Source organism: Pteronotus mesoamericanus, unplaced genomic scaffold (assembly GCF_021234165.1).
Source record: "Pteronotus mesoamericanus isolate MK-2021 breed Mesoamerican mustached bat unplaced genomic scaffold, CSHL_Meso_final contig_100, whole genome shotgun sequence".
NCBI classification, from domain to species: Eukaryota; Metazoa; Chordata; class Mammalia; order Chiroptera; family Mormoopidae; genus Pteronotus; species Pteronotus mesoamericanus.
The window spans coordinates 11,091,587-11,117,148 of NW_026554999.1; the positions used below are offsets into that span (position 1 = coordinate 11,091,587).

Below are 25,562 nucleotides of genomic sequence, written 5' to 3' on the forward strand. Positions count from 1 at the left end.
ATGAAAAAGAAAATGGAAATTTTCTTTAAAACATGAGGAAAGCTTAAAGGACCTCTGGGATAACATTAAATGGAAAAACATCCATATCATAGGGGTACCAGAAGGAAAAGTGAGTGAAAAAGGGATAGAAAAACTTCTGGAAGAAGTAATGCCTGAAAACTTCTCTAACCTGGTGCAGGAAAAAGTCACACAAGTTCAGGAAGCAAGAAAAACCCAAACAGACCACATCAAAACACATCAGAATTAAAATGTCAAATATTAAAGAAAAAGAAATACTCTTAGGAACAGGAAAAGAAAAGCAATTAGTTACCTACAAGGGAACTGCCATAAATCTGTCAGCTGATTTCTCAACAGAAACACTTCAGGCTGGAAGGGATTGGCATAAAATATTGAAGTGACAAAAAAGCAAAGACCTACAACTAAAACTATTGTACCCAGCAAGGCTATTATAGAACTCACACAACTCCACTCCAGGAAGACAAACAATCCAGTTAAAAAATGGACAAACGACCTGAACAGACACTTCCCCAGGTTATGTCCAAGGAGGACATAAACAGGGTCCAGAGACATGAAAGGATGCTCATCATCACTAGGCATCAGAGAAATGCAAATTAAAACCCCAATGAGATACCACTTCACACAGGTCACAATGACCATGATAAACAAATCTACAAACAATGCATGCTGGCAAGATTGTGGAGAAAAAGGAACCCTAGTACACTGTTGGTGGGAATGCAGACTGGTGCAGCCACTGTGGAAAACAGTTTGGAATTTCTTCAAAAACTAAAAATGGAACTGCCTTTTGACCCAGCAATTCCACTGCTGGAATTATACCCTAAGAATCCCCAAACACCACTTCTAAGGAACCTATGCACCCCAATGTCCCTAGCAGCACAATTTACGATAGCCAAGTGCTGGAAACAGCCTAGGTGCCCATCAGTAAGTGAATGGATTAAAAAGCTATGGTACATTTACACAATGGAATACTATGCGGCAGAAAGGAAGAAAGAGCTACTACCCTTCAAGACAGCACGAATGGAACTGGAGACCATTATGCTAAGTGAAGTAAGCCAGGAGATGAAGGATAAATACCATATGATCTCACCTATAAGTGGAACCTAAACAACAAAATGAAAAAGCAAGAAAAATATAACTAGCATCATTGAAAGAAAAAAGAAACCAACAGTAACATGAGGAAAGGAGGGAAGAGGGTAATGGGGAAAGGAAGGGGAGGGGTCAAGAGCATGCATGAAGGACTCATGGACAAAGCCAAAGTGGGGAAGGATTGAGGGAGGGAGGTGGGGGTTGGTAGGGCAGGGGAAAGTGGTCACGGGAAAATGGAGACAACTGTATAAAATTTAAAAAAAAAAAAGTGAAGGTGAAATTAAGATCTTCCCAGACAAAAATAAGTGAAGAGTTCATTGCCACTAAACAGTCCATGCAAGAGGTGTTAAAGGGCCTGCTTTAAAAAGAAGAAAGCAAAAAAAGAAATCAAGGGAGAGGAACATAGGTATAAAGGATAAAATAACACTAAATAAGTATCTATGAATAATAACTTTAAATGGATTAAATCCTTCAATCAAAAGACATAAGGTAGCTAAATGTATAAGAAGACATGACCCATAGATATAATGTTTACAAGAGAGCCACATCAGTACAAAAGATACACACAGACTAAAAGTTAGGGATTGAAAAATATATTCCATGTAAATGGAAACAAACAAACAAAAGAAGCTGGAGTAACAATACGTATATCTGACCTAACAGACTTCAAAACAAAGACCATAACAAAAGACAAAAGTCACTGCAAAATCCTAAACGGATCAATCCAAAAAGAGGATATAACCCTTGTAAACATATATACACCCAGCAAAAGAGCACCTAAATATATAAAGAAAATCTTGGTGGACATTAGGGGAGAGGTTGACAGCAACACAGTCAGAGTAGGAGATTTTAACACCCCATTATTATCAATGGATAGATCTTCCAGTTAAAAAACCAACAAAGCAATAGTGACCATAAATGACACTGTACTGAATGGATTTAAGAGATATTTACAGAACAACATGTATCCCAAAGCAGAAGAATATACATTTCTCTCAAGTGCACATGAAGCATTCTTAAAGATAAACCACAAGTTAGAACACAAAATAAGTCTCAACAAATTCAAGAATATTGAAATCATATCAAGCATCTTCTCTGACTACATTATGAAAGTAGAAGTCAACTACAATAAAAAACTGAAAAACATTCAAACACATGGGGCTAAATCATGTTATTAAACAAAGAATGCGTTAAAAAATAGGATCGAGGAAGAAGTAAAAAATTACCTGAAAACAAGTGAAAATGAACACACAACAAACCAAAATCTATGGGACACAGTGAAAACAGTCCTGAGAAGGAAGTGGATAGCATTACAGGCCAAACTCAAGAAGCAAAATATATATGGCCTGTTCAGTCATGTAATATTAAAAATAGAGACATTTACTGAAGAAGATACAATAAACATTGTACATAGGACAATGGTGCTGCAGTCCCCTTCAAAGTAGGCCTTGGGACCTCACACAGTTTTCCCAGCTGCCATAAGCTGCCTCATCATGTTTTCTGGAATCTCACCAATGGTCTCAAGCTATTTCCTTTCACAGGTGATTTGAGTTTTAGGTAAAGCCAGAAGTCACACAACACCAAATCTGGGCTATAGAGGGACTGAGTCACCTGGGTGATTTAATGTTTCACCAAAATTCTCTGCAGAAGATATGGTGCATTAGTGAGCATGCTGTTGTGATGAAGCTGCCAATCATTGGTTGCCCATAGCTGTGGCCTCCTGAATCATCCAAATAGTTTCCATGGAGAAATGTTCAAGCTTAAGGTAAAATCTGATGCAGATTTGTTGCTCTACTTACTCAGTCATTTTGAATGTGACAGCCACAGAGTACACATGCTCAGTCAACAGCATCTACCACCCCCACGAACTAGTACAGTGAAGTTGTCATTGTTCATTCATGTTCATTCCAGTCCACCCTCCTTGGGTGCCAGGTTTTGTCAGTGTTGTGCAAACCGTTCTCATTACATTAACAATGGTTTCACTTTATCCAGGAAGACCTCATATACATATATGCATGTAAATATTTCAAGTAAAATATCTAACCCTACATATTAAAAGAACTAGAAAATGAACAGCAAACAAAGCCGAGAATAAAAAGAAGGAAGAATAATAAAGGTCAAAACAAAAATAAATTACATAAAGGCTAAAAAAATCCCCCCCCAAAACCCAAAAGATCAGTGAAATGAAGAGCTGGTTCTTTGAAAAGGTAAACATGATTTATGAACTTTAACCAGATTCATCAAGAAAAAATAGGGGATCCAAATATATATATATATATAAATAAATATATTTATATATAAATATATACACACACACACATATGTATGTATACATATATAAACACACACATATAGATAAAATCAGAAATGAAAGAGAAGTGACAACTGACATCACAGAAATACAAAAGATTTTAAGAAATTATGGTGAACGTGGGTGAAAAAAATTTCTAGAAATATGCAATCTTTCAAAATTGGGTCAGGAAGAATCACAAAACCTTTATGGACAACTAATGAAATTGGAGCAGTAATCAAAAAACTCCCAGCAAATAGAATTCCTGGACGAGATGGCTTCACAGGTGAATTTTACCAAACATTCAAAGAGCTAACACCTAAACTTCTCAAACTATTTTTTAAAAAATCAAGAGATGGGAAACATTCCAAGCTCATTTTATAAGACCATCATAATTCTAATTCCAAACCAGATAAAGACACTACCAAGAAAGAAAATTATCTGCCAATATCCCTGATAAACATGGATGTTAAAATCCTCAAAAAAAAAAAAATAGCAAATTTGAACCCAGCGATATTTTAAAAAGATCATATATGATCAATAGTGAGATTTATTCTGGGGATGCAAGGTTAGGTACAATATTTGCAAATCAGTAAATATATCACATAAAATAAAGGGTAAAAAAAAAAATCACATGATTATATAATAGATGCAGAAAAAAAACTATTTGATTAAAAAAACTGGACCCATTTATGATAGAAACTCTCAGCAAAATGGGAAAGAAAGCTATAATATCTAAACATATAAAGGCCATTATGACAAACTTACAGCCAACATCATGCTCAACATGTAAAATTAAAAGCATTTCCCTTAAGGTCAGTCAAGAGACGTGAATGTCCACTTTCACTATTCTTATTCAACATAGTTCTAGAAGTCCCAGCCACAGCAATAAGACAAAAAGAAGAAATGAAAGGGATTCAAATTGGAAAGAAGGAAATAAAACTTTCATTATTCACAGATGACATGATATTGTACACAGAAAACTCTAAAGACTCCACCAAAAAATTATTAGGTCTAATAAATGATTTTGGCAAAATAGTAGGATACCAAGTTAATAATCAGAAATCAGTTGCATTCTTATACACCAATAATGAACTATCAGAAAGAAAAATTATGAGAACAATCCCGTTTACTATTGCAACAACAACAAAAAGAAACACAAGGTACTTAGTAATAATTTAACTACGGAGACAACAACCTATACATGGAAAACTGTATGACATTGAAAAAAGAAAATGAGGAAAATACAAATAAGTGGAAGCACATATCATGTTCATGGATTGGGGGAATTAACATCATTAAAATATCCATAGTACACAAAGCAATCTATAGATTCAACACAATTCCTATTAAAGTACTAATGACATATTTCACATATCTGGGACAAATATTCTGAAAATTTATATAAAATTGAAAATATCCCTGAATAGCCTCAGCAATCTTGAGAAAGAAGAGAAAAGTTGGAGGGATTACAACACCTGGTATCAAAATATATGACACCATAGTATTTGAAACAGCCTGGTACTGACATAAGAACACGTAAATAAATCAAAGAAACAGAACAGGAGTCCAGAAATAAACCCACATCTTCACGACCAATTAATATTTCATTGAGGTGGTAAGAGCATACAATGGAGTAAAGACCGTCTCTTCAATAAATGGTGTTGGGAGAACTGGAGTAGTAGTTGTAAAAAAAATAAAACTAGACCACCAACTTAAGCCATACATTAGAATAAACTCAAAATGGATAAAATACTTAGATATGAGTTGTGAAATGATAAAAATCATAGAAAAAAACATAGGTAGTAAAAATCTCAAGCATCTCTCATATAAATATTCTTTTCTGATATATCTCCTAGGGCAAGGGAAACAAAGGAATAAATAAACAAATGGGACTAGTTCAAGCTAAAAAGCTTTGGCACAACGAAAGAAACCATCAATAAAGTGAAAAGCGATCCCACTGAATGGGAGAACATATATGCCAATGATACACCTGACAAGGTGTTAATTTCCAAAATATATAAAGGACTTATACAAATCAAAACCAAAAGAAAAACAATCCAATTAAAAAATGGGCAAAAGACCTGAATAGACACTTCTCCAAGGAAGACATAACAGATGGCCAACAGACATATGAAAAAATGTTCATCACTAAACATTAGAGAGAGATGCAAATTAAAACCATAATGAGATATCACCTTGTACCTGTGATAATGCCTGTCATCAATAAATCCAAAAACAATGAGTGTTGACAAGGATGTGGAGAATAAGGAAACCTTGTGCACAGTTGGTGGGAATGCAGATTGTTGCATCCACTATGAAAAGCAATATGAAGTTACCTCAAAAAATTAAAAATTGAATTTCCTTTTGTATTAGCAAATCCAAGTTTGAGAATATATCTGGAAAAACTCAAAACATTAATTTGAATAAAATATATGCATCACTATGTTCATTGCAGCATTATTTACAATAGCTAAGATCTGGAAACAGCCCAAATGTCTATCAGTAGTTGAGTGAATAAAAAAGCTGTGGTATATTTACACAATGGAGTATCACGTGGCTGTGAAAAAGAAGGAACTCTTATCCTTTGTGACAGCATGGATGAACCTGGAAATTATTTTGCTAAGTGAAATAAACCAGTCAGAGAAAGACAAATGCAATGAGATCTATCTTATATGTGGACTCTAAAGAAAAAAATAAACTGATGAACAAAATAGAAATAGAGACATGGGATAATGGAACAGACTAACAGCTGTCAGAAAGGAGAAGGGTTGGGAAACTGAATGAAAGAAGGTGAAGAGATTAGCCAAAAAACATATATACACTACACATAGACACACACAACAATGTGGTGATGGGGGTAAGTGGGGTCAGGACCAGGTTGGGGTAGGAAAAGTGTGGAAAAATGGAGACAGAGAGAGTCTTTGCTCGATGTGATAGGTGCACGATGCAGTGTGCAGATGATGTTTTATTGAGTTGCACACTTGAAATGTGTAGTTTTTTGAAAAAATGTCACCCTGATAAATTTATTTAAAAATTTTTTAAAAAAGAATAATGTAACTTCCAGTAACATAAAAAGTATTTTTATTAACTTACAGGAGTCACTGTGTAATGTTTACTAAAAAGTTTTTATTCTAAACAACTCTCAGCTTCTATAATACTGAATATTCATTAAAATCAAAAAGTACACAGGTAATGGAAATTTTTGAATTAGAAAGTGATGCTAGAAATTATTTTAAAAATAAAAAAATCCAATCCATCTTTTGACTACATGTAAAATGCTTGTTGAGGAAGAGATGTCAGTAACTAGGACCTTCCTGATCCAAGCTTTTTAAAGCTTTCAAATTATAAATTGTCTATCTTTAGTACACATTTTTGGCTTCTGTAACTCTTCAACATCATACTGCAGTCACGCTAAACTTTGCTCAATCATTTTCTGACCAAGACCTTCATTTCACCTAAGGGGACCTCTATTCAAGTTTCAGGCCCTAGCTCAAATACCTCTTCTGTAAAACTTTCTCATTTGCCATAAAATTAATGCTGCTTATTATCTTGTATTGAAGTAATCTGTTTGCAAACACTCCCTCTACTAGACATTTACATGTGCTTTTTATTCAGTAGGTAAAAGCTGTTCAAATTGTTTTCTTGAATTGAAATAGTTGTAAACTTTTTCCTGTATCTAGTTTTAATCTTCCCATGACAACTCTTTTGAAACATTTCTACTGCAAGTGTGCAGTCAAAGAACCTACCTTGAAAGGAATTATAATAAATATAGTAATTAACTAGCAATAGCACCATGGGGAGAAGTCAGGGAGAATCTTATTTATGCAATTAATTCATCCTGAAACTGTCATTTGTTTGTTCTCTTAACAAATAATCATTTGAACACCTGTTATAAATGAGATGCTATGATAATCACAAGGATATTAACATACAGGGAGAAATTAGAAACAGATTTAGTTTTCAAGTATTTTGTAATCTACTGGAGGATATAAGAAAATCAATAACAGCTTACCACATAGATGAAAATAAATGGTTATGGGAAATCAAAAAGAGGAAATATTTAGTGGAGGAAGACTATTTGTGCTAAGCCTTGTAAGAAAAGTGAAACTCAAAGTTCTGATGATAATATCCACATTAAAGTGTCATTTGTGATGACTGACTACACTTTTACACATGAAAGCAATATGTAAATAGAAATCTATAAAATTCTTCAGTATCATAATTTGAATGTGGAGAAATGGAGTTAAAGAGGATCTTTGGTAGAAAGAACAGCAAGAACAGAGATTCTGTAGTTTTGCCTTGTTATAGAGTAAGTGAGAGATGATTGCAGAAAAGGAAATAGAGAAAAAAGACTTTGATATTTTCTTCCCTAAGTATAGGTAATGGAGAATGTTGGATGGATGGGAATAAGAGTGCAAAGGGGCTCTTCATTTATTTATTATTCAAGAACAATATATTCTCAGGCACAAAATAGGAGACAAAAATCAATTCTTAGGTTTAATGTGATATATTATCAAGAGGATGATGACCAGATTATCTTTTTTTCCCCCATAAGATTGGGATATAGAATAGTGATCCATGAAAAATCTGGATTAAACCATTCAGATATCAATTTTCTAAGTAACAATAGTCTTTTATGAGTGGGATGTAGAAACAAAAATAAAAATTAAAAATAAAAGCAATAAAAGTAATATGTAATGCACAAGAAAAAATTTCTACAGTTATACAAATAACAAATGTTATACAGGTTGTTGTAAATGGCTCAATATTTAGAAAAAATTATAAATACCAGTTATCAATATTAAATGACTTTATAACTATACTCTTTGAAATTTAAAATTCATATTTAATGCCAGTTTCACTGAAGCCAGTGCACCTGAAACCTGTATAATTTTGTTAAACAGTATCACTCCAATAAATTCAATAAAAAAGGGAAAAAAGCTAGTCTATTTTAAACCAAATAAGAAAAGTTGCTCAATAATGTTTGTATATTTATAAATTTTCTGTTTTTCTTAATTGTGAAATATAATGCCATTTTTAAAGTAAAAATATACTTACTCAAATGAGGATTAACAGGAGCTAAAAGAAAAGAAAAGCATAATGTTAGCATGGCTTGAATGTCTTATTAATAAGTGTCTAATCAGTGTCTCATAGTTCTTTATCAAAACTTAACGATCTTGCTCACTGTGACCATGGAGAATTATATCTGCAATCCATTTTGTTCTAGGAGATTGAATAGAATCTACTTTGGAGCTCTGCAATAACAGGCTGAAAGTACCCAAAAGATCAATGCTTAATAGCACATGGAATTTGTCATTTTCCAAAAAATGGAGTCACTGTCCTTTTATATCTTAACCAGAACTAAACAAAACCCAGAAATCAAAACTGAGGCTGACATTAGGCCAACATATAATCTAGATGTTTTAAAAATGAAAGCAATTATCTGACAGAGAGTACACCTTAGTTTTTTTATTGTTATCTACTTCTGGTAAAAATAATATGGTATGTATGCAAATAAATAAAGCAATCTTCCTATCACATCATATATGTGTCCTAAAACAAAGAGCCATTGACATATATACATACACGCAAAGGATTTTCAGTGATAAACAGCACATTTGCATTTTTGTACACACGAAATATTTATCTTAAAAAACTAATTGTGTTTGCAATACAAGTACCAATTGATTCCTACTCTTTTTTAATGCTTGTAAGCCTGCTTTTTATTTTTTTATTATTGTTTATAATGTTACAGTTTATTTGTAACTGTCATATCAATTAATTTATACTTGAAGAGGAGTAAATTTTATATTTTACTGAAACCGCAACAAAGATATATCTAACCTAGGAGACAAAAATGGTATCTGTATATATCAATTAATCATTTATCATTCTAAGAGGAAATTTCATTCTGGATGAAGAAAAGAATTATCATAATCTCCCAAGATTGCAATGGGCTGTTATTCTAACCTGCAGAAGTTTATCAACTCTGCTTTTAATTTCTAGTTTTCATTATTAACCACTTATGTTAAACTTCGATATTACTAGTTAAGTATGAAAGAAAGTCAATAATGTATACACATGCACAAAACATGTTCATATATAATTGTTACATTAGGATATTGATATTAATTTTAACAAAGTGGGTTAGCTTCTCAATCAATTACTTTTTCCACATAAGGAAGACAGACGATTCCCATTTTCAGTTGTTTTTATGACTCTGCATTCCCTGTTAAACATAAAATGAATGACATAGAGAAGGGACTAGAGAAGGTACTATACATTTAGTAATTCCATTGAAGTGGAGAAAAAAATAATTTTTTGCCCAATATCAATATATTTTAATTTGAAAATTCCTTAATAAAAATTAAAATTATTTCATAATTAAAATAATATAAATTGTTCTATTACCTTTCAAAGAGGTAAGCATTTTGGAATTATAATATAAATCTAAAAAATATGTGAAATCTACAGGTAACCTCTGACCAGACTATATTTTTTATTTTTATTATAAAAATCTTTTGCTTCTAGTTTACTTTCAATATTTTGTATTGTTTTAAGGTATACAACATAGTGTTTACAAAGTATTTCTCCCAATATTTCCAGTATCTATCTGGCACCATATAGAGTTACTGCAATATTATTGACTGTATTCCCTATGTTGTACATCCCTGTGACTATTTTGTAACTACCAATTTGTACTTCTTAATCCTTTCTTGTGTTCACCCAGCCCCGCAACCTCCCTCCCCTCTGGCAACTACCACTCTGTCTGTGAGCGGCCAGATAGAATTTTAATTGAGTCTTCTTCTATGATAGTTTTAGTCACCAAATTCACTATAAGTAACACAATTACCCTTGTGAAAATTTGCCATTCTAAATTCTGAATATTGCAATGAGTTCTTTTTTCCAATGGAATAGACATGTCTAATTTCATATAAATGTCTGTTTACCATGACAGTATACTTTACCCCAGTGTATATTACATAAAATTAGTAATTTTTAAAGAAAATGTTTACAATTTTAATAAATATGCTTAAGAATGTAGATAATTTTAAAAATTGAAACTAAACATAATATGTATTTTCCAGATTTATTTTCCATTTTAGTTTGTTGTCTCATTTTTTCCAATAAGAACTACTGAGTTCAAAAAGATATTTTCTATATCTCTTTTTAAAAATCACAATAATTTCTGAATTAAATAAAGAAACAGATATTCTGTCATTAATGAGGGATAAACCCTAGTTCTACTCAGAGTTTATAATTTTGTGGTTTTTTAATTCTAAAGGACACTGGAACTTCCTAGGGTCCTAATTTCTTCATGTTTTAATGGAATAAGTATTAAATGCACTGTTTTAATACCTCTCCATATTAAACAGTCCAGAGTTTTGTAACATTGGGACAAGGAAAGTAAACATTAGATAAGAGGAGATAGTAATTCATATTTTAGAAAACATAAAACTAAAACTTTAGAAAAATATATGGGGATGCTATCTAGTGACCCATCCAAGCAATCATGGAGGTGATTAAACAATAACAATTGATTGTTATTGTGCATAATATTTATGTCACTAACATAAAAGGCATATTTTTAAAGGGCCACATTCAAGAAAAAATATGCAATGATTCTAATGCTTTTACATCCATTGTTCTTCTATGAATATTCCACTCTATATCATACAGGATGTGACAAAACTAGGTTTACAGTTATGAGTATGAAAACACAGTTTATTCTTATGTTATCACTTATTATCATATTATTTTCTATACAAACGATTGTAAACCTACTTTTGCCCCACCCGTATTTCTTAATCTTTTAATGAAAATTGCATGTCATGCCCAATATACTCTGACTAATGAGAGAAGAGTGAAGAAAAAAGAAGTTTAATATGAAAAAGAAGCTCTAATGAGTTTTTAATAATTCCACTTTATTTTTTAATTTTGACAGTATTAATCTCTCTTAACTGGGAAAATATACTTAATGCTAAACAGAATAAAGATCTTCAACTGCAAAAAAATACATTTTTATTATAAATAATTTTGATTTTTAAGTAAAACTCTGAAAATCAATGACAAAAAAGAGTTATATTTAATTGAATTAATGGAACAAATATGATATATATTGCTGCTGATTCACTCAAACCTGAAAAATATTTTTACAATTCTAGAGCTAGTCATTGCAATTGTTTCTACTTTTTAAAAGTTTTTAATCAACTTTTATTTTTTAAGGCTTTATGCTCGTTTTAATTTTTGCTCAAGTAGCACATGTATGAAGAAATATCAAATGTGTATAGTTTACGAAGACAAACTATCAAATACAGATAACCACATAAAAAATGGACCAGAATAGTCAACTAAGATGTTCTTCAGCAATCGGTGAATGATAAAGAAATTAGTACCTCCATACAGTGGCATGTTATTCTACAAGAAAGTGATATAGTTAGCAAAATGATGTGGAAGAATTTATAAGTGCATTACTCAGTGAAATAAGCCAGTTTGAAAAGGCTACATGCTGTATGATTCCAACATTTTGGAAAAGGCAAAACTGCAGACAATTAAAAAAGAAATCAGTGGTTATGAGGGTTGGAGGAAGGAGGGCAGAAAAATAGGAAGAACAGGGTGAATTTTTAGGCCTGTGAAAGTACTCTTTGTTTCTATAATGGCCATTAAACAACATTACACACTTCTCAAAATCCCTATAACTATAAACATAAATAATACACCCTAATGTAACTATTTACTGTAATAATAATATATCGATGTGTGTTAACCAGTTGTAACAATTGTCCACACTAATGTTACATCTTCATAATGGGAAAAATTGTGTTGGGGGAGAGGGCATCTATAACAGTTCTATTTTCTTCTCAGTTTTATATAAACCTAAGAATATTCTAAAAAAGTCCATTGTTTAAAATTTTTTAAACATTTTTATAACATTTGTTAACTTCTTAATGATATAAATTTAAAGCCATTAAGAACCTGAAAAAACTAAAATGCAGAAATATTACATAACAACTTATAATATAGAAAATAAAGGGACATTGCTGACATTATCATATAGGTTTAATTAAAACATTCTATATTTCTACATTTATAATCTAATATTAATCCCTATGATGATTAAGTTTTGTGAGGGTGTTTTGTTACTTGGCTTATGACCCAGTGTACCAATATGCTAAATTTAATATGCAAATAGATACTTTTACATAAAAGGCTACTTACCACTATATTTAATGACACGAATTGTTGAGTCTCCTTCACCAAATTTGGTGAGAGGTGTTAGTCGGACTTCATAAGCCTCTGGTTTAATTAGCTCAGTCAAATTATATGTAATTAATTCTCCTTTTTGAATATTTCCATTTATTTTTATCTCCTGTTCCCACCAACGCTGTTGCCCAGCCTGAAACGAAAATAATTATGCAATAATGTTCCCAATGTCTGATTCAGAGGTACGTAATTGTGTTGTAACTAAATTGGAAAAGAAATTCTGAAATTTTATTAGAGAAGAGAGTACTAATATTATGAATACATTTTATTAAAGTTCAAGTTTGTATGATAAGCAACACATTTTGCAAGTGCTTGCAGGTAATTATTAAATTATCACAGAATAGTCTGGTATACAAACAGGTTTACTATGTCATCTGATACTGAGTTAGAGAAATATGAAATAGTCTATTGAAGTCTTAATCTGGAAACTTGAAGAAATATAAGTTAACCTCTTATTTTACATACTGATAATTTTTACATACTGTTTTTGCCAGCTGATCTTTGGCAAAAACAATGCAATGGAGCAAAGACAGTCTTTTCAACGATTATGCTAGAACACTGGGAAGCTACATGCAAAATATTGTGTCTAGATACAGACATTATACCCTTCACAGCATTTAACTCAAAATGGCTCACAGACCTGCATGGAAAACACAAAACTGCAAAAACTCCTAGGAGATAACATAGGAGAAAACCTAGAATACCCTGGGTGTCACAATGACTTTTTAAATACAACACCAAAATCACAGTCCATGAGAAAAAAAATAAGCCAGGCTTCTTTAATATAAAAAATTTCTACTTTACCAAAGACATTATCACAAGAATGAAAAGACAAGCCACAGACTTATTTGCAAAAGACACACTGATAAAGAACTCTTATACAAGGGACATAAATATCTCCTAAAATTCAACGACAGGAAAACAAAAAAATATTTAAACAAGGGGCCAAAGATTTTTTTAAAAAAAAAAGATGCTTCACATTATATGTCATCAAAGAAATGCAAATTAAAATAACATTGAGTTTTCATTACACACCTATTAAAACTGCTCAAAATCCAGAACACTGAAGATATCAAATGCTGCCAAGGATGCAGACAACTAGGAACTCTTTTTATTTTAATTTTGTTATCCTCATCTGAGGACAATTTATTCATTGCTTCTAGAGAGAGAGGAAGGAAGAGAGAGAAACATTGGTGCGAGAGAGAAGCATCGATAGGCTTCCTCCCATATATTCCCGGACTGGGGTTGGCACCAACACCAGGGATAGTATGTGTCCAGGCCAAGGGTGGCATGCACCTGAACCAGGACAGGAGATCAAACCTGCAACCTGGGTATGTGCCCTGACTGGGAATCAAACCCACAACCTTTTACTTACAGGACAATGCTCCAACCAACTGAACCACACCAGCCAGTGCACAACTATGCACTGTTATTCACTGCTGGTGAGAATGCAAAATGGTATAGCCACATTGGAGGATAGTTTAGTGGTTATATTTACAAAACTAAATATACTCTTTCCATATGACCCAGCAATTGTGATCCTTGATGTTTACCCAAAGGAGGGGAAAACTTAAATCTATGCAAAAAATCTGCACATGGACATTTATAAAGGAAATACTGGGGAAAGCAATATGGAGATGCCTCAAAAAAATAAAAATGTATCTGCCTTTCGATCCAGCTATTCCATTTCTGGGAATTTTCCTGAAGAAACACAAAACACTAATTTGGAAGAACATAAGTACCTCTACGTTCATTGCAGTGTTATTTACAATCACTAAGATTCAGAAGCAGCCCAAGTGTCCATCAGTAGATGAGTGGGTGAAACAACTATGGGATATTATATAATGGAATACTACTTGACCATAAAAAAGAAGAAAATTTTACCCTTTGCAACAATATGGATAGACCTGGAGAACATTATGCTAAGTGAATTAAGCCAATCAGAGAAATACAAATACCATATGATTTCACTCATATGGAATCTAATGAACAAACTAAACTAACAAGGAAAATGAGGACATACTCCTAGACGGAGAGCAGGACAACAGCTGGGGTAGGGGGAGGGAGGGATTGAGCAAAAAAGAAAAAGGACTCATGAACATGGACAACAGGGTGGTGATTGCAGAGGAGGCGGGACAAGGTATAAAGGGACTAAATGGTAATGGAAAAAAAATACAATGTACTAAATTTTTTAAAAAATACATGGAGGAAACTTAAATGCATATTAAAAAGTAAAACAAACCAATATGAAAATGCTACATACTCTACCATTCTAACTGCATGAAATTCTGGGAGAGGCAAAAGTATGGACAGTGAAAAAGATTAGAAGTTTCAAGGGATTAGGGGAGAAGGAAGGATGAATAAGCTGAGCACAGAGGATTTTTAGGGCAATAAAACTACTCTGTATGATGAATAATGGGGGATACATGTAATAATAAATTTACTCAAACTCATAGAGTGTAAAACACCAAGAGTGAACCCTAATGTAAACTATGGACACTGATAATAATAGGTCACTGCAGGTTCATCAGTTGAAACAACATCCTCTGGAAGAGGATGCTTTTTTTTTTTTAACCATTTTACACTTTTATTTTTAATTATTGTTCTATTACAGTTGTCCCAATTTCCCACAATTGCCCTCCCCTGCCCATCCTCCACTCCCACAGTCAATCCCTACTGTGCTGTGTCCACGGGTCATTTACACATGTTCTTTAACTTGTCCCTTTCTCTTTTTCCCTCACTTATCACCTTCCCCCTCTACTTTAGTCTCTGACAGTTTGTTCCTTGTTTCCATGCCTCTGGTTTTATTTTGCTCATTAGGTTCCCATTATAGGTGAGATCATATGGTATTTGTCTTTCACCAATTGGCCTATTTCACTTAGTATAATGTTCTCCAATTCCATCCATGGTGTCTTGAAGGGTAAAAGTTGCTGCTTAGTATTCCACTGTATAAATGTAACACAGTTTTTTGATCCACACATTTACTAATGGGTGCTTAGGTTGTTTCCAGCACTTGGCTGTTATAAATATTGCTGCTATGACTATTGGGGTGCATAAGTTCTTTTGAACAGGTGATTCAAGATTCTTAGGGTATAATCCCAGCAGTGGAATCGCTTGATCAAAATACAGTTCCATTTTTAGTTTTCTTGAGGATATTCCACACTGTTCTCTACAGTGGCTGCACCAGTCTGCTTTCTCACCAATGCACTAGTGTTCCCTCCTCTCCACAACCTCTCCAGCGCTTGTAGTTTGTTGATTTGTTAATGATGGCCATTCTGACCACTGTAAGGTGGCATCACATTGTGGTTTTAATTTGCATCTCTCTGATAGCTAGTGGTGTTGAGCATCCTTTCATATGTCTATGGGCCAACTGTATGTCCTCCTTGTAGAAGTGTCAGTTCAGGTCCTTTGTCCATTTTTTAATTGGATTGTTTGTCTTTCTGGTGTGGAGTCATGTGAGTTCTCTATATATTTTGGAGATCAAATCCTTGTCCGAGGTATCATTGGCAAATATATTTTCACATACAATTGGTTCCCTTTTCACTTTGATGATGTTTTCTTTAGCCGTGCAAAAGTTTTTTAGTTTCATGTATTCCCATTTGTTTATTCTTTCCTTTATGCCCTTTGCTCTTGGGGACGTACAGTGAAAATACTGCTGTGTGGGATATCTGAAATTTTCCTGCCTATGTGTTCCTCTAGGACTTTTATGGTGTCACATCTTATATTTAAATCTTTTATCCATCTTGAGTTTATTTTGTTCTGTTAATGATGGTCATTCTGACTGGTGTGAGGTGATATCTCATTGTGGTTTTAATTTGCGTCTCCCTGATGGCAAGTGATGTCGAACATCCTATCATATGTCTCTGGGCCTTATGTATGTCCTCCTTGGAGAAGTGTCTGTTCAGGTCCTTTGCCCATTTTTTAATTGGTTTGTTTGTCTTCCTGGTGTTGAGTCGTGTAAGTTCTTTATGCATTCTAGAGATCAAAACCTTGTCTGAGTTATTGTTGGCAAATATGTTTTCCCACATGGTTCGTTCCCTTTTCACATTGCTGAAGTTTTCCTTAGCCATGCAGATGCTTTTTAATTTGATGTAGTCCCATTTGTTTATTCTTTCCTTTATTTCCCTTGCCCTAGAGGATATATCAGCAAAAATACAGCTGCGTGGGATAGCTGAAATTTTCCTGCCTTTGTTCTCCTCTAGGAATTTTATGATTTCATAGCTTATATGTAAGTCTTTTAGCCATTTTGAGTTTATCCTAGTGTATGGTGTAAGAAAGTGGTCTAGTTTCATTTTTTTTGCATGTCCATTTCAGCTCTCCCAATACCATTTGTTGACGAGGCTACTTTTACTCTATTTTATGTTCCTGCTCCCTTTGCCAAATATTAATAGACCATAGAGACATGGATTTACTTCTGGGCTCTCTGTTTTGTTCCACTGATCTATGTGTCTGTTCTTATGCCAGTACCAGACTGTTTTGATTATAATGGCCTGTAGTATAGTTTGATATAAGGTACTGTGATCCCTCCTACTATGTTCTTACTTCTCAAAATTGTTGAGGCTATTCAGGGTCATTTTTGGTTCCACCTAAATTTTTGAAATATTTGTTCTAAATCTGTGAAATATGTAATTGGTATTTTAATTGGGATTATGTTGAATCTATAGATTGCTTTGGGTAGTGTGGACATTTTAACAATGTTAACTCTTTCAATCTATGAACATGGTATATGCTTCTATTTGTTTGTATCTTCCTTAATTTCTTTCTTCAGTGTTCAATAGATTTCCAAGTACAGGTTTTTTACCTCCCTGTTTAAGTTTATTCCTATGTATTTGATTTTTCTTGTCGTTATAGTAAATGGGATTATTTCCCCTAGTTTCTGATATTTCATTGTTGGTGTACAAAAATGCATTTAATTTTGTAATATTGCCTCCGTATCCCACTATTTTGTCAAATTCACTTATTAGGTCAAGTAGTTTTCTGGTGGAATCTATAATGTTTTCTAGGTACACTATCATGTCTTCTGCAAATAATGACAGTTTTATTTCTTTCTTTCCAATTTGGATGTCTTTTATTTCTTTTCTTTGTCTGACCACTGTGGCTAGAACTTTCAATACTATATTGAATAAAAGTGGTGAAAGTGGACATCCTTATCCTTTTCCTTATCTTAGGGGGGAAGCTTTTAGTTTTTGTCTGTTGAGTGTGATTTTGGCTGTAGGTTTCTCTCTCTCTTTTTTTTTATAGTTAAACAACTTTATCAACATAGTCAAGCAGTGATTATAAATAAAAACTTACTACAGTACAATATATATTCTCTGCATTTAATAAATGTTCCTTAAGCACGTAGTGATGTGATCATGTGATTTTTGTCTTTCATTTTATTTATGTGGTGTATTATGCTTATTGATTTGCAAATTTTATACCATCATTGCATCCCTGGGATGAATCCCACTTGATCATGGTGTATGATCATTTTAATGTATTCCTGGATCTTGTTTGCCAATATTTTGTTGAAGATTTTAGCATCTATATTTATTAGGTATATTGGCCTGCAGTTTTATTTGTTGTGTCTTTATTGGGTTTTAGAAGTAGGATAATACTGACCTCATAAAAAGTGTTTGGGAGTCTTCTTTATTCTTGAAATTTTGGAATAGTTTGAGAAAGATAAGAGTTAGCTCTTCCCTAAATGTTTTGTAGAATTCATCTGTGAAGCCATCCATTCCAGGTCTCTTGTGTGCTGGGAGCTTTCTTATTACAGCTTCAATTTCACTAATTGTTATCAGTCTATTTAGGCTTTCTTCTTCTTCTTCATTCACTTTTGGAAGATTATATGTTCCTAGAAATTTGTCCATTTTGCCCTAGTTGTCAAATTTCTTAGCATATCGTTTTTCATAATAATATCTTATGATCCTTTGTATTTCTGTGGTATTCATTGTAATAGCTCCTCTTTTGTTTCGATTTTATTTATTTGTGCCCTCTCTCTTTTTTTCTTGATGAGTCTGGTTAAAATCTTGTCAATTTTGTTTATCTTTTGAAAGAACCAGCTTTTGGATTTATTGATCCTTTCAATTTTCTTTTACTCTCTGTGTCATTTAATTCTGCTCTGATCTTGATTATTTCCTTCTTTTATTTTTAATTTATTTTTTTATTGTTCAAGTACAGTTGTCTCCATTTTCCTGACACCGCTTTCCTCTACCCCACCCACCCCCACCTCCCACACTCAATCCTTCCCCACTTTGGCTCTGTCCATGGGTCCTTTATACATGTTCCTTGACTTTACCTTTCCCCTTCTTTTCCCCATTACCTCCCTTCCCCCTCCCCTCTGGTTACTGTTGGTTTGTTTTGTTTCTTTCAATGTTGCTGGTTATATTTTTCTTGCTTGTTTGTTTTGTTGATTAGGTTCCACTTATAGGTGAGATTATATGGTATTTGTCTTTCTCTGCCTGGTTCATGTGTATCTTTTCAAAAAACAAGCTCATGGATTTATTAAGCTCGTGGATTTATTGATCCTTTAAATTGCTCTTTTAGTTTCTATGTCATTTAATTCTTTTCTGATCTTGATTATTTCCTTCCTTCTACTGACTCTGGGCTTTGTTTCTTGTTGTTCCTCTAGTTCTTGGATGTAGGGTTAGGTCATTTATTTGACATTTTTCTATCTTTTTTAGGTAGGCCTCTATTGCTATGAACTTCCCTCTCAGGACTGTCTTCATTGTGTCCCATAAGTTTTGGGCTGTTGTGTGTTCATTTTTCATTTGTTTCCAGCAAATTTTTTATTTCTGCCTTGATTTCTTTGTTAACCCATTCATTATTTAATAGCATGCTATTCAATCTCCATGAATTTGAGTCTTTTTAAGTTTTTACCTAGAGGTTGATTTCAAGTTTTAAGCCATTGTGATCTGAGAAGATGCTTGATATGATTTCAATTTTCCTGAGTTTGTTGAAGCTTGTTTTCTAAGCTACCATGTGGTCTATCTTTCAAAATATCCCATGTGCATTTAAAAAGAATGTATATTTTGCTTCTTTGGGGTGAAATGTTCTGTATATATCAATAAAGTCCATTTGATCTAGAGTGTTGTTCAATGCCACAATATCCTTGTTGATTATTTGTTAGGAAGATCTATCCATTGTTGACAATGAAGTGTTAAAATCCCCTACTATGAGTGTATTGATATTGATATATTTTTTAAAGTCTTCTAGATTTTCATTAATATATTTTTTTGCTCCTGTACTGGGTACATATATGTTTAAAAGCATTATATCTTATCAATGGATTGTTCTCTTGAGTATTATATAGTGTCCTCCTTTGTTTTCTTTTTTTTTTATGGTCTTAGTTTTGAAATCTATTTTGTCTGATATAAGTATTGCTACCCCAGCTTTTTTTTTTTTTCATGTTCTTTTGCTTAGAATATTTTTCCCATCCTTTCGCTTTCAGCCTGTGTAGATCTTTTGGTATGAAGTGGATCTCTTGTAGACAGCGTATATGTAGGTCACGTTTTCTTATCCATTCAGCTATCCTAGTCTTTTGATTGGAGCATTTAATTCATTTATATTTAAGGTTACTATGGACAGGTTCTTATTCATTGCCATTTTTTCCTTTAAGACCTGTGTTCCCTTCTAAACCTGTGTTCTCTTCTCTCTCTCTTTTCCTTCATCTTCATAAAGCAGTCCCTTTAGCATGTCATGTAATGCTGGTTTAGTGGAGGTATATTTTTTTAGCCTTCATTTGTCTGGGAAACTCCTTGTTTGACTTCCATTTTAAATGAAAGGTTTGCTGGGTAGAGTAGTCTTGATTGCAGGCTTCTGCTTTTCATTACTTGGAATATGTCTTGCCATTCTCTTCTGGCTTTTAGTGTTTCTGTTGAGTAATCATCTGATAGCTTTATCAGGGATCCCTTGTATGTTAATAGCTCTTTCTTCCTTGCTACCTTTAATATATTCTCATTTTGTTTAAATTTTGCCATTTTAATTATAATGGGTCTTGGAGTAGGCCTCTTTGGATTAACCTTGATTGGGACCCTCTGTGCTTCCTGGACTTGTGTGACTTTTACTGTCATCAAGATAGGGAAGTTTTCTGTTATTACTTTTTCAAACAGGTTTTCTATGCTTTGCTCCTTTTCTTCTCTTTCTGGTATTCCTATGATATGAATATTATTATATTTCATTTTGATCTGCAACTTCCTTAAACTCTCTTCATTCTTTTTGAGATTTTTTTTTCATTTTGTTGCTGTGCCTGGGAATTTTTTCTACATTGTCCTCCATCTCACTGATGAAGCTCTCTGCTCCCTCTAGCCTGCTTTTAATTCCTTCCACTGTGTTCTTCAATTCAGAAATTATATTCTTCATTCTCTTCTCGCTTTTATTGACAGTTTCTATGCCCTTTTTCATGGTGATGCAGTTCACAGTAAGTTCCTTGTAGCTTCCCTGTAGTTCTTTGTAGTTATCACTGAGCTCATTGAGGTTCCTTATGACCATTATGTTAAATTCAATGTCTGATAGTTTACTTCCCTATATTTCATTTAGCACTCTTTCTTGGGATTCCTTTTTCCTTTTGATTGTGTGTTGTTTCTTTGTCCTCCCATTTGAGGTACTCTTCTGGTTTGTTTCTGCTTCTTGATCTTCTTTGACTCCCTGTCTCTATGGTATGAACTTCTATAGTAGGAGATCTATGGGATTCAGTGGTGCTGTCTCCTTAATCTCCCGAACTTGACACTCTTGGGATGCCCTTTGTACTATTTATGTTGGCTCTCTGGTTGTAATTAGGTTTTGATTATTGTTGGGCTGTTCTTCAGTGGGTCCTTCCCTCTGGCTGGCTGACTGAGAGTCACTCTGCTCACCATATCTTGTATGTTGTTGAGCAAGGTGTTGATATTAGGGAAAGCGATACATGTTTTTTGGTAGGAGGCATATGGGAAACCCTGTACTTTCTGTTAATTACTGCTGTGAACTTAAACTACTCTAAAAAAATGCTATCAAAAAATTCTACTGTGGTACTTCTCTAATCTCCTGGGTTTTGCATATAACTTGAGTTGTCTTTTATTTATATAACTACTATAAGTATAGTTGCCTTATTATATATATACACATATATATGAATATATATCTGATCTTTGTATATCTGATATCTATAGCATAACATAAACTGACAAAGTAAGCTTCACATTCATATTTGTTCCCCTTGCCTCTCAAGTCATACAGGACTGATGAAGAAGGGCTCAGTGGATTTTGCACATGACTTGGGTTTGCATCACATGGGAAAAAACCTGAGCTTAAGAAACTTTAGGATTTTGTAATTTGTAGTAATCAAACTTGCGTAAGCATTATCCATATTTATCATACTGGACGTTAAACAGACCTGCCCATGCTACATAGGGAAACACTATCTCAATATTCTAAGGATGTTTGCTGTGCAAATGAACTTGAAAAGAGAGGCTTGGAAAAAAAAATCAGATGCTTCCACACAATGATATGCAACAATCAAGAAGTCCACAGAAAAATGTCTTCTAAATATGTCCTCCTAATGAGTATGTAAAGTGGTATAAATATGGAGAGCAATTTGGCAATAAAAACAATATTGCAATGAGAACAGATAAACTTTTGCATACCAAGAAACAGGAATATTCATAGCATAGAAAACAGAAAATAATTTAAACACCAATATAGGCAGAATAATCAAATTGTAGACTCTTCATAAACTGTAACACAAAATACAGCATGAAAAATGAACTCAAGCTACACACATTATCAGGGATGAATTTCCTAAAGCTGAGTAAAACTTAATTTTGTAGCAGAAATATTGTAAAATTTAAGTTTAAAGTATGCATTTTGAATACATATGTATATATGCATAACAGAATACAGAAAATAGTAAATACTTAAATACTGAATTCAAGAAACTGGTCACATGGGTTAGGAGAGCATCAAAACAAGATACAATTATGAGAGGGTAAAGAAAGTACTTAACTAAATTTGGTGGGTTTTTTTCTAGTTTTACATTTTTAGGGTATATATAAATATGCATATATTATTTTTGTGTATGCTTCAGGATCTTATATGTGATGTTTCTTACACTCTGCAATAGTGGTGCTCATATTAGGACATGCATGAGGGTCACATGACAAATCTCAAGTCTTAACAACCCATATTTCTGCTTCCAAAAGTTTAGAAATTAATTTTTTTAAATTTTTTATAAATATAACTTCTAAAAATCATCTCCTGCACAAGACTACTTGGTTGCAGATGACCCAGAGGCTACATTTAATGAAGCATAGCTCAGTCTTGCTACACCACCTCGTTAATACTAATGCTTCTTCCAACAGCTCAGCATTGATTATTCCTTAACTTGTATCTTCTGGTCAGATAATTTAAAACCAGAAAAATCCACTGCATACATAAGTCCTTACTATGTGACAGCACTTTGTTAACTGTATTATACTTACCTTTATGTATAATCTACCATAACTCTTAATAGGTAGGAACTAATTCTAACCCTGTTTTATAAATGAGGAAAATGAGACAAAGGAAAGTTAATGCTATATAGATTGAGAGTAGCATCTGCAAAATTTGGTTACACCCAAAATCACTCTTTCTGGCATCACTTTCCCCTTTGCTTTCCTAGATTTTATCTCTCCTGTAACCTTTTACCAGAGCCATATAGTTATAATACTGTTATAGTAATTTCTGCATATAGATTATAAGACAGAAACAATTTCTTATTAATTGTTATACCTACAATGTCTGCTCATTATCTTGGTAAAGGTGTGATGAGATTAAATTCCAGCATAGTGTGTATTTAACTGGCCTCCAAGGAGTGCAGAAGAAAATTCAACTCAGTAATAACCACATACAATCACTGAATTTAAATACTCTAGTAAAAATGGACATAAAACCTAATTGCACAGAAAGTACTTTACTCATGCATAGCTGATGCAAGATACTACAAAGTTTCTATCAGTTTTGGAGGCTAAAGATTCTATAAAATAATATAATGTAAATGACAATTTCACTATTTATAGATTTTAGATTTTTAAATTAGATGTATGAACTAAAGGCAAAGCACTGTTATTTCAGAAGATAGATATAAGTAATTCAAACTCAGAAAAACATGTAGAGAATAATTTGACATTTTACTATTATCTAAAGGCACACAAGTTTAGTCAAGGTATACTTTTCTGAATGTTAATATAAGTTTAATATCACTTAATATTTGTAATACATCCTCATGGGACACTGAGTATTCTGTTGCTATAATGAGATGCTCTACTTGAGTAATTTTAGTTGGCAGATATATTGATGTCATTATACTTATTACAACTCTGGAGTACACAACTTCATATGTGTATTTAAAAAAGCAATAATGTTGATTCCAAGTCTTTAATTTTAATGCTTTAATGAAAGTATATACTTCAGCAGTTGAGGAATAAGCAATTAAATCCTTCATGTTGTATCTCAGTGATCTGTGCAAGTGTAAAAATGCAAAAACTAAATGCACATACAAAAGAAAATGCAATATTGCCCACAGTTTGCAGGTAATGCCACAAAACCCTGAGGAAACATAGGACCCAAACTATAATTTCAATGACAGTCCAGAGTATACCCATATGCATGTTGATTTAAAATTGTGTTCTTTTCACATAATTTAGAGTATAGCTTCAAAACCCAGAAATCCACCAGAAGGAGGAATTTTATGAAAAGCTGTAGTTTTCCGTTTTTACCACTGAATGCACTTGAAAGGTAATGTTGCAAAGGTTTCAGAAGGAAAAATCATATTAATTTTTTAATTTTAAAAATAATAAAATCAGCTCCTTTAAGCAGAAGGCTGCAGCAGATTCTAAGATGTGAACAAAAAACAATGCCATCTTTTCCTTTCCCTCTGGGCTCCAAACTTCTTTCAGCACTAGAAGAGGAGGTGAGGGTGCACATGAACTGAACACCAGACATACATATGTTTGCTTTCCATTTATTTTTAAGTAACCTTGTAAAAGAGATATTGATAAGCTCATTTAATAGGAAACTTCCACTCATGTTTACCAGCCACACTTCTAGTAAAAATAATAGCTGATGCTAAAAACCCACATATTACAGAAGTTAATTTTATGTTTATCCCACAGTGTATAAACTAGCTAAGATAACATTTTAATGAGTTAAAATACAATTTCCTTATAACTTCAGATAAAGATGACATGGGTTTTAAGATACACTGCTATTTTAACAACACCTTAGGGGATAAAGGGATAATTAGTAATACAGCATTTCCCGTACATTTATCCAATTAATTATATACTCTTCTTTCATTGCTACAAATTTTAGTTTCATGTGCTTCACATTCAGTATGAATTTTTCTTAATTAGAGTCACTTTTTCAACCCCGAGAAATATTTTTTTCATACTTTGCTCATGATATTAATGCCTTTAGAACTGACAGTTTGTTTTTCAGTATACAGATCCTTAATATTTTTTGTTTCCCATTTCTCTTTAGAAGCTTCTATTTTTTATGTCTAAGTGAAAGTTAAATAGCTTTTCTTGAAATCTAGCTTGTAGCCTTTGACAGACTGATTTATGAATAATCCTTCAGTAGATTATATCAACATTTACTAACTTTGAAATTTTGTTAAATCTAGAGGTATGTGGGTAACATCTATTTTTAATTGTATTTTCATTGTCACAAGCATGATAGGTCATTGTCAAATACAGAATATGTTTTGTCTCTCAATGTAATCATATTGCAATATGAAAGGTTTTTAGAAAGCATTTAGGGATCCATGTTTAAATCAATTCGAAGATGGCAAATAATGCAACTGTGGTGACAATTAGATTGACAGATATGTATATAGAACAAAGTTTATATATACATGGATAACAATATCTGTTAAATAATTTACTACATTGCATAAATGTTGGTAAGTTTA

The 25,562-nt window shown here is 33.0% G+C and overlaps 1 protein-coding gene across 1 annotated transcript in view; it reads right to left on the reverse strand.

Moving 5' to 3' along the window:
* MDGA2 (MAM domain containing glycosylphosphatidylinositol anchor 2) overlaps positions 1–25,562 on the reverse strand; it is an 873,596-nt gene that overhangs the window by 45,347 nt on the left and 802,687 nt on the right. The window contains exons 11-12 of the mRNA XM_054592473.1: positions 12,617–12,794; positions 8,456–8,476 (exon numbers count right to left, since the gene is read on the reverse strand). Coding sequence (XP_054448448.1) covers positions 8,456–8,476; positions 12,617–12,794 — 199 coding nt within the window. The remainder of the gene's footprint in view (positions 1–8,455; positions 8,477–12,616; positions 12,795–25,562) is intronic.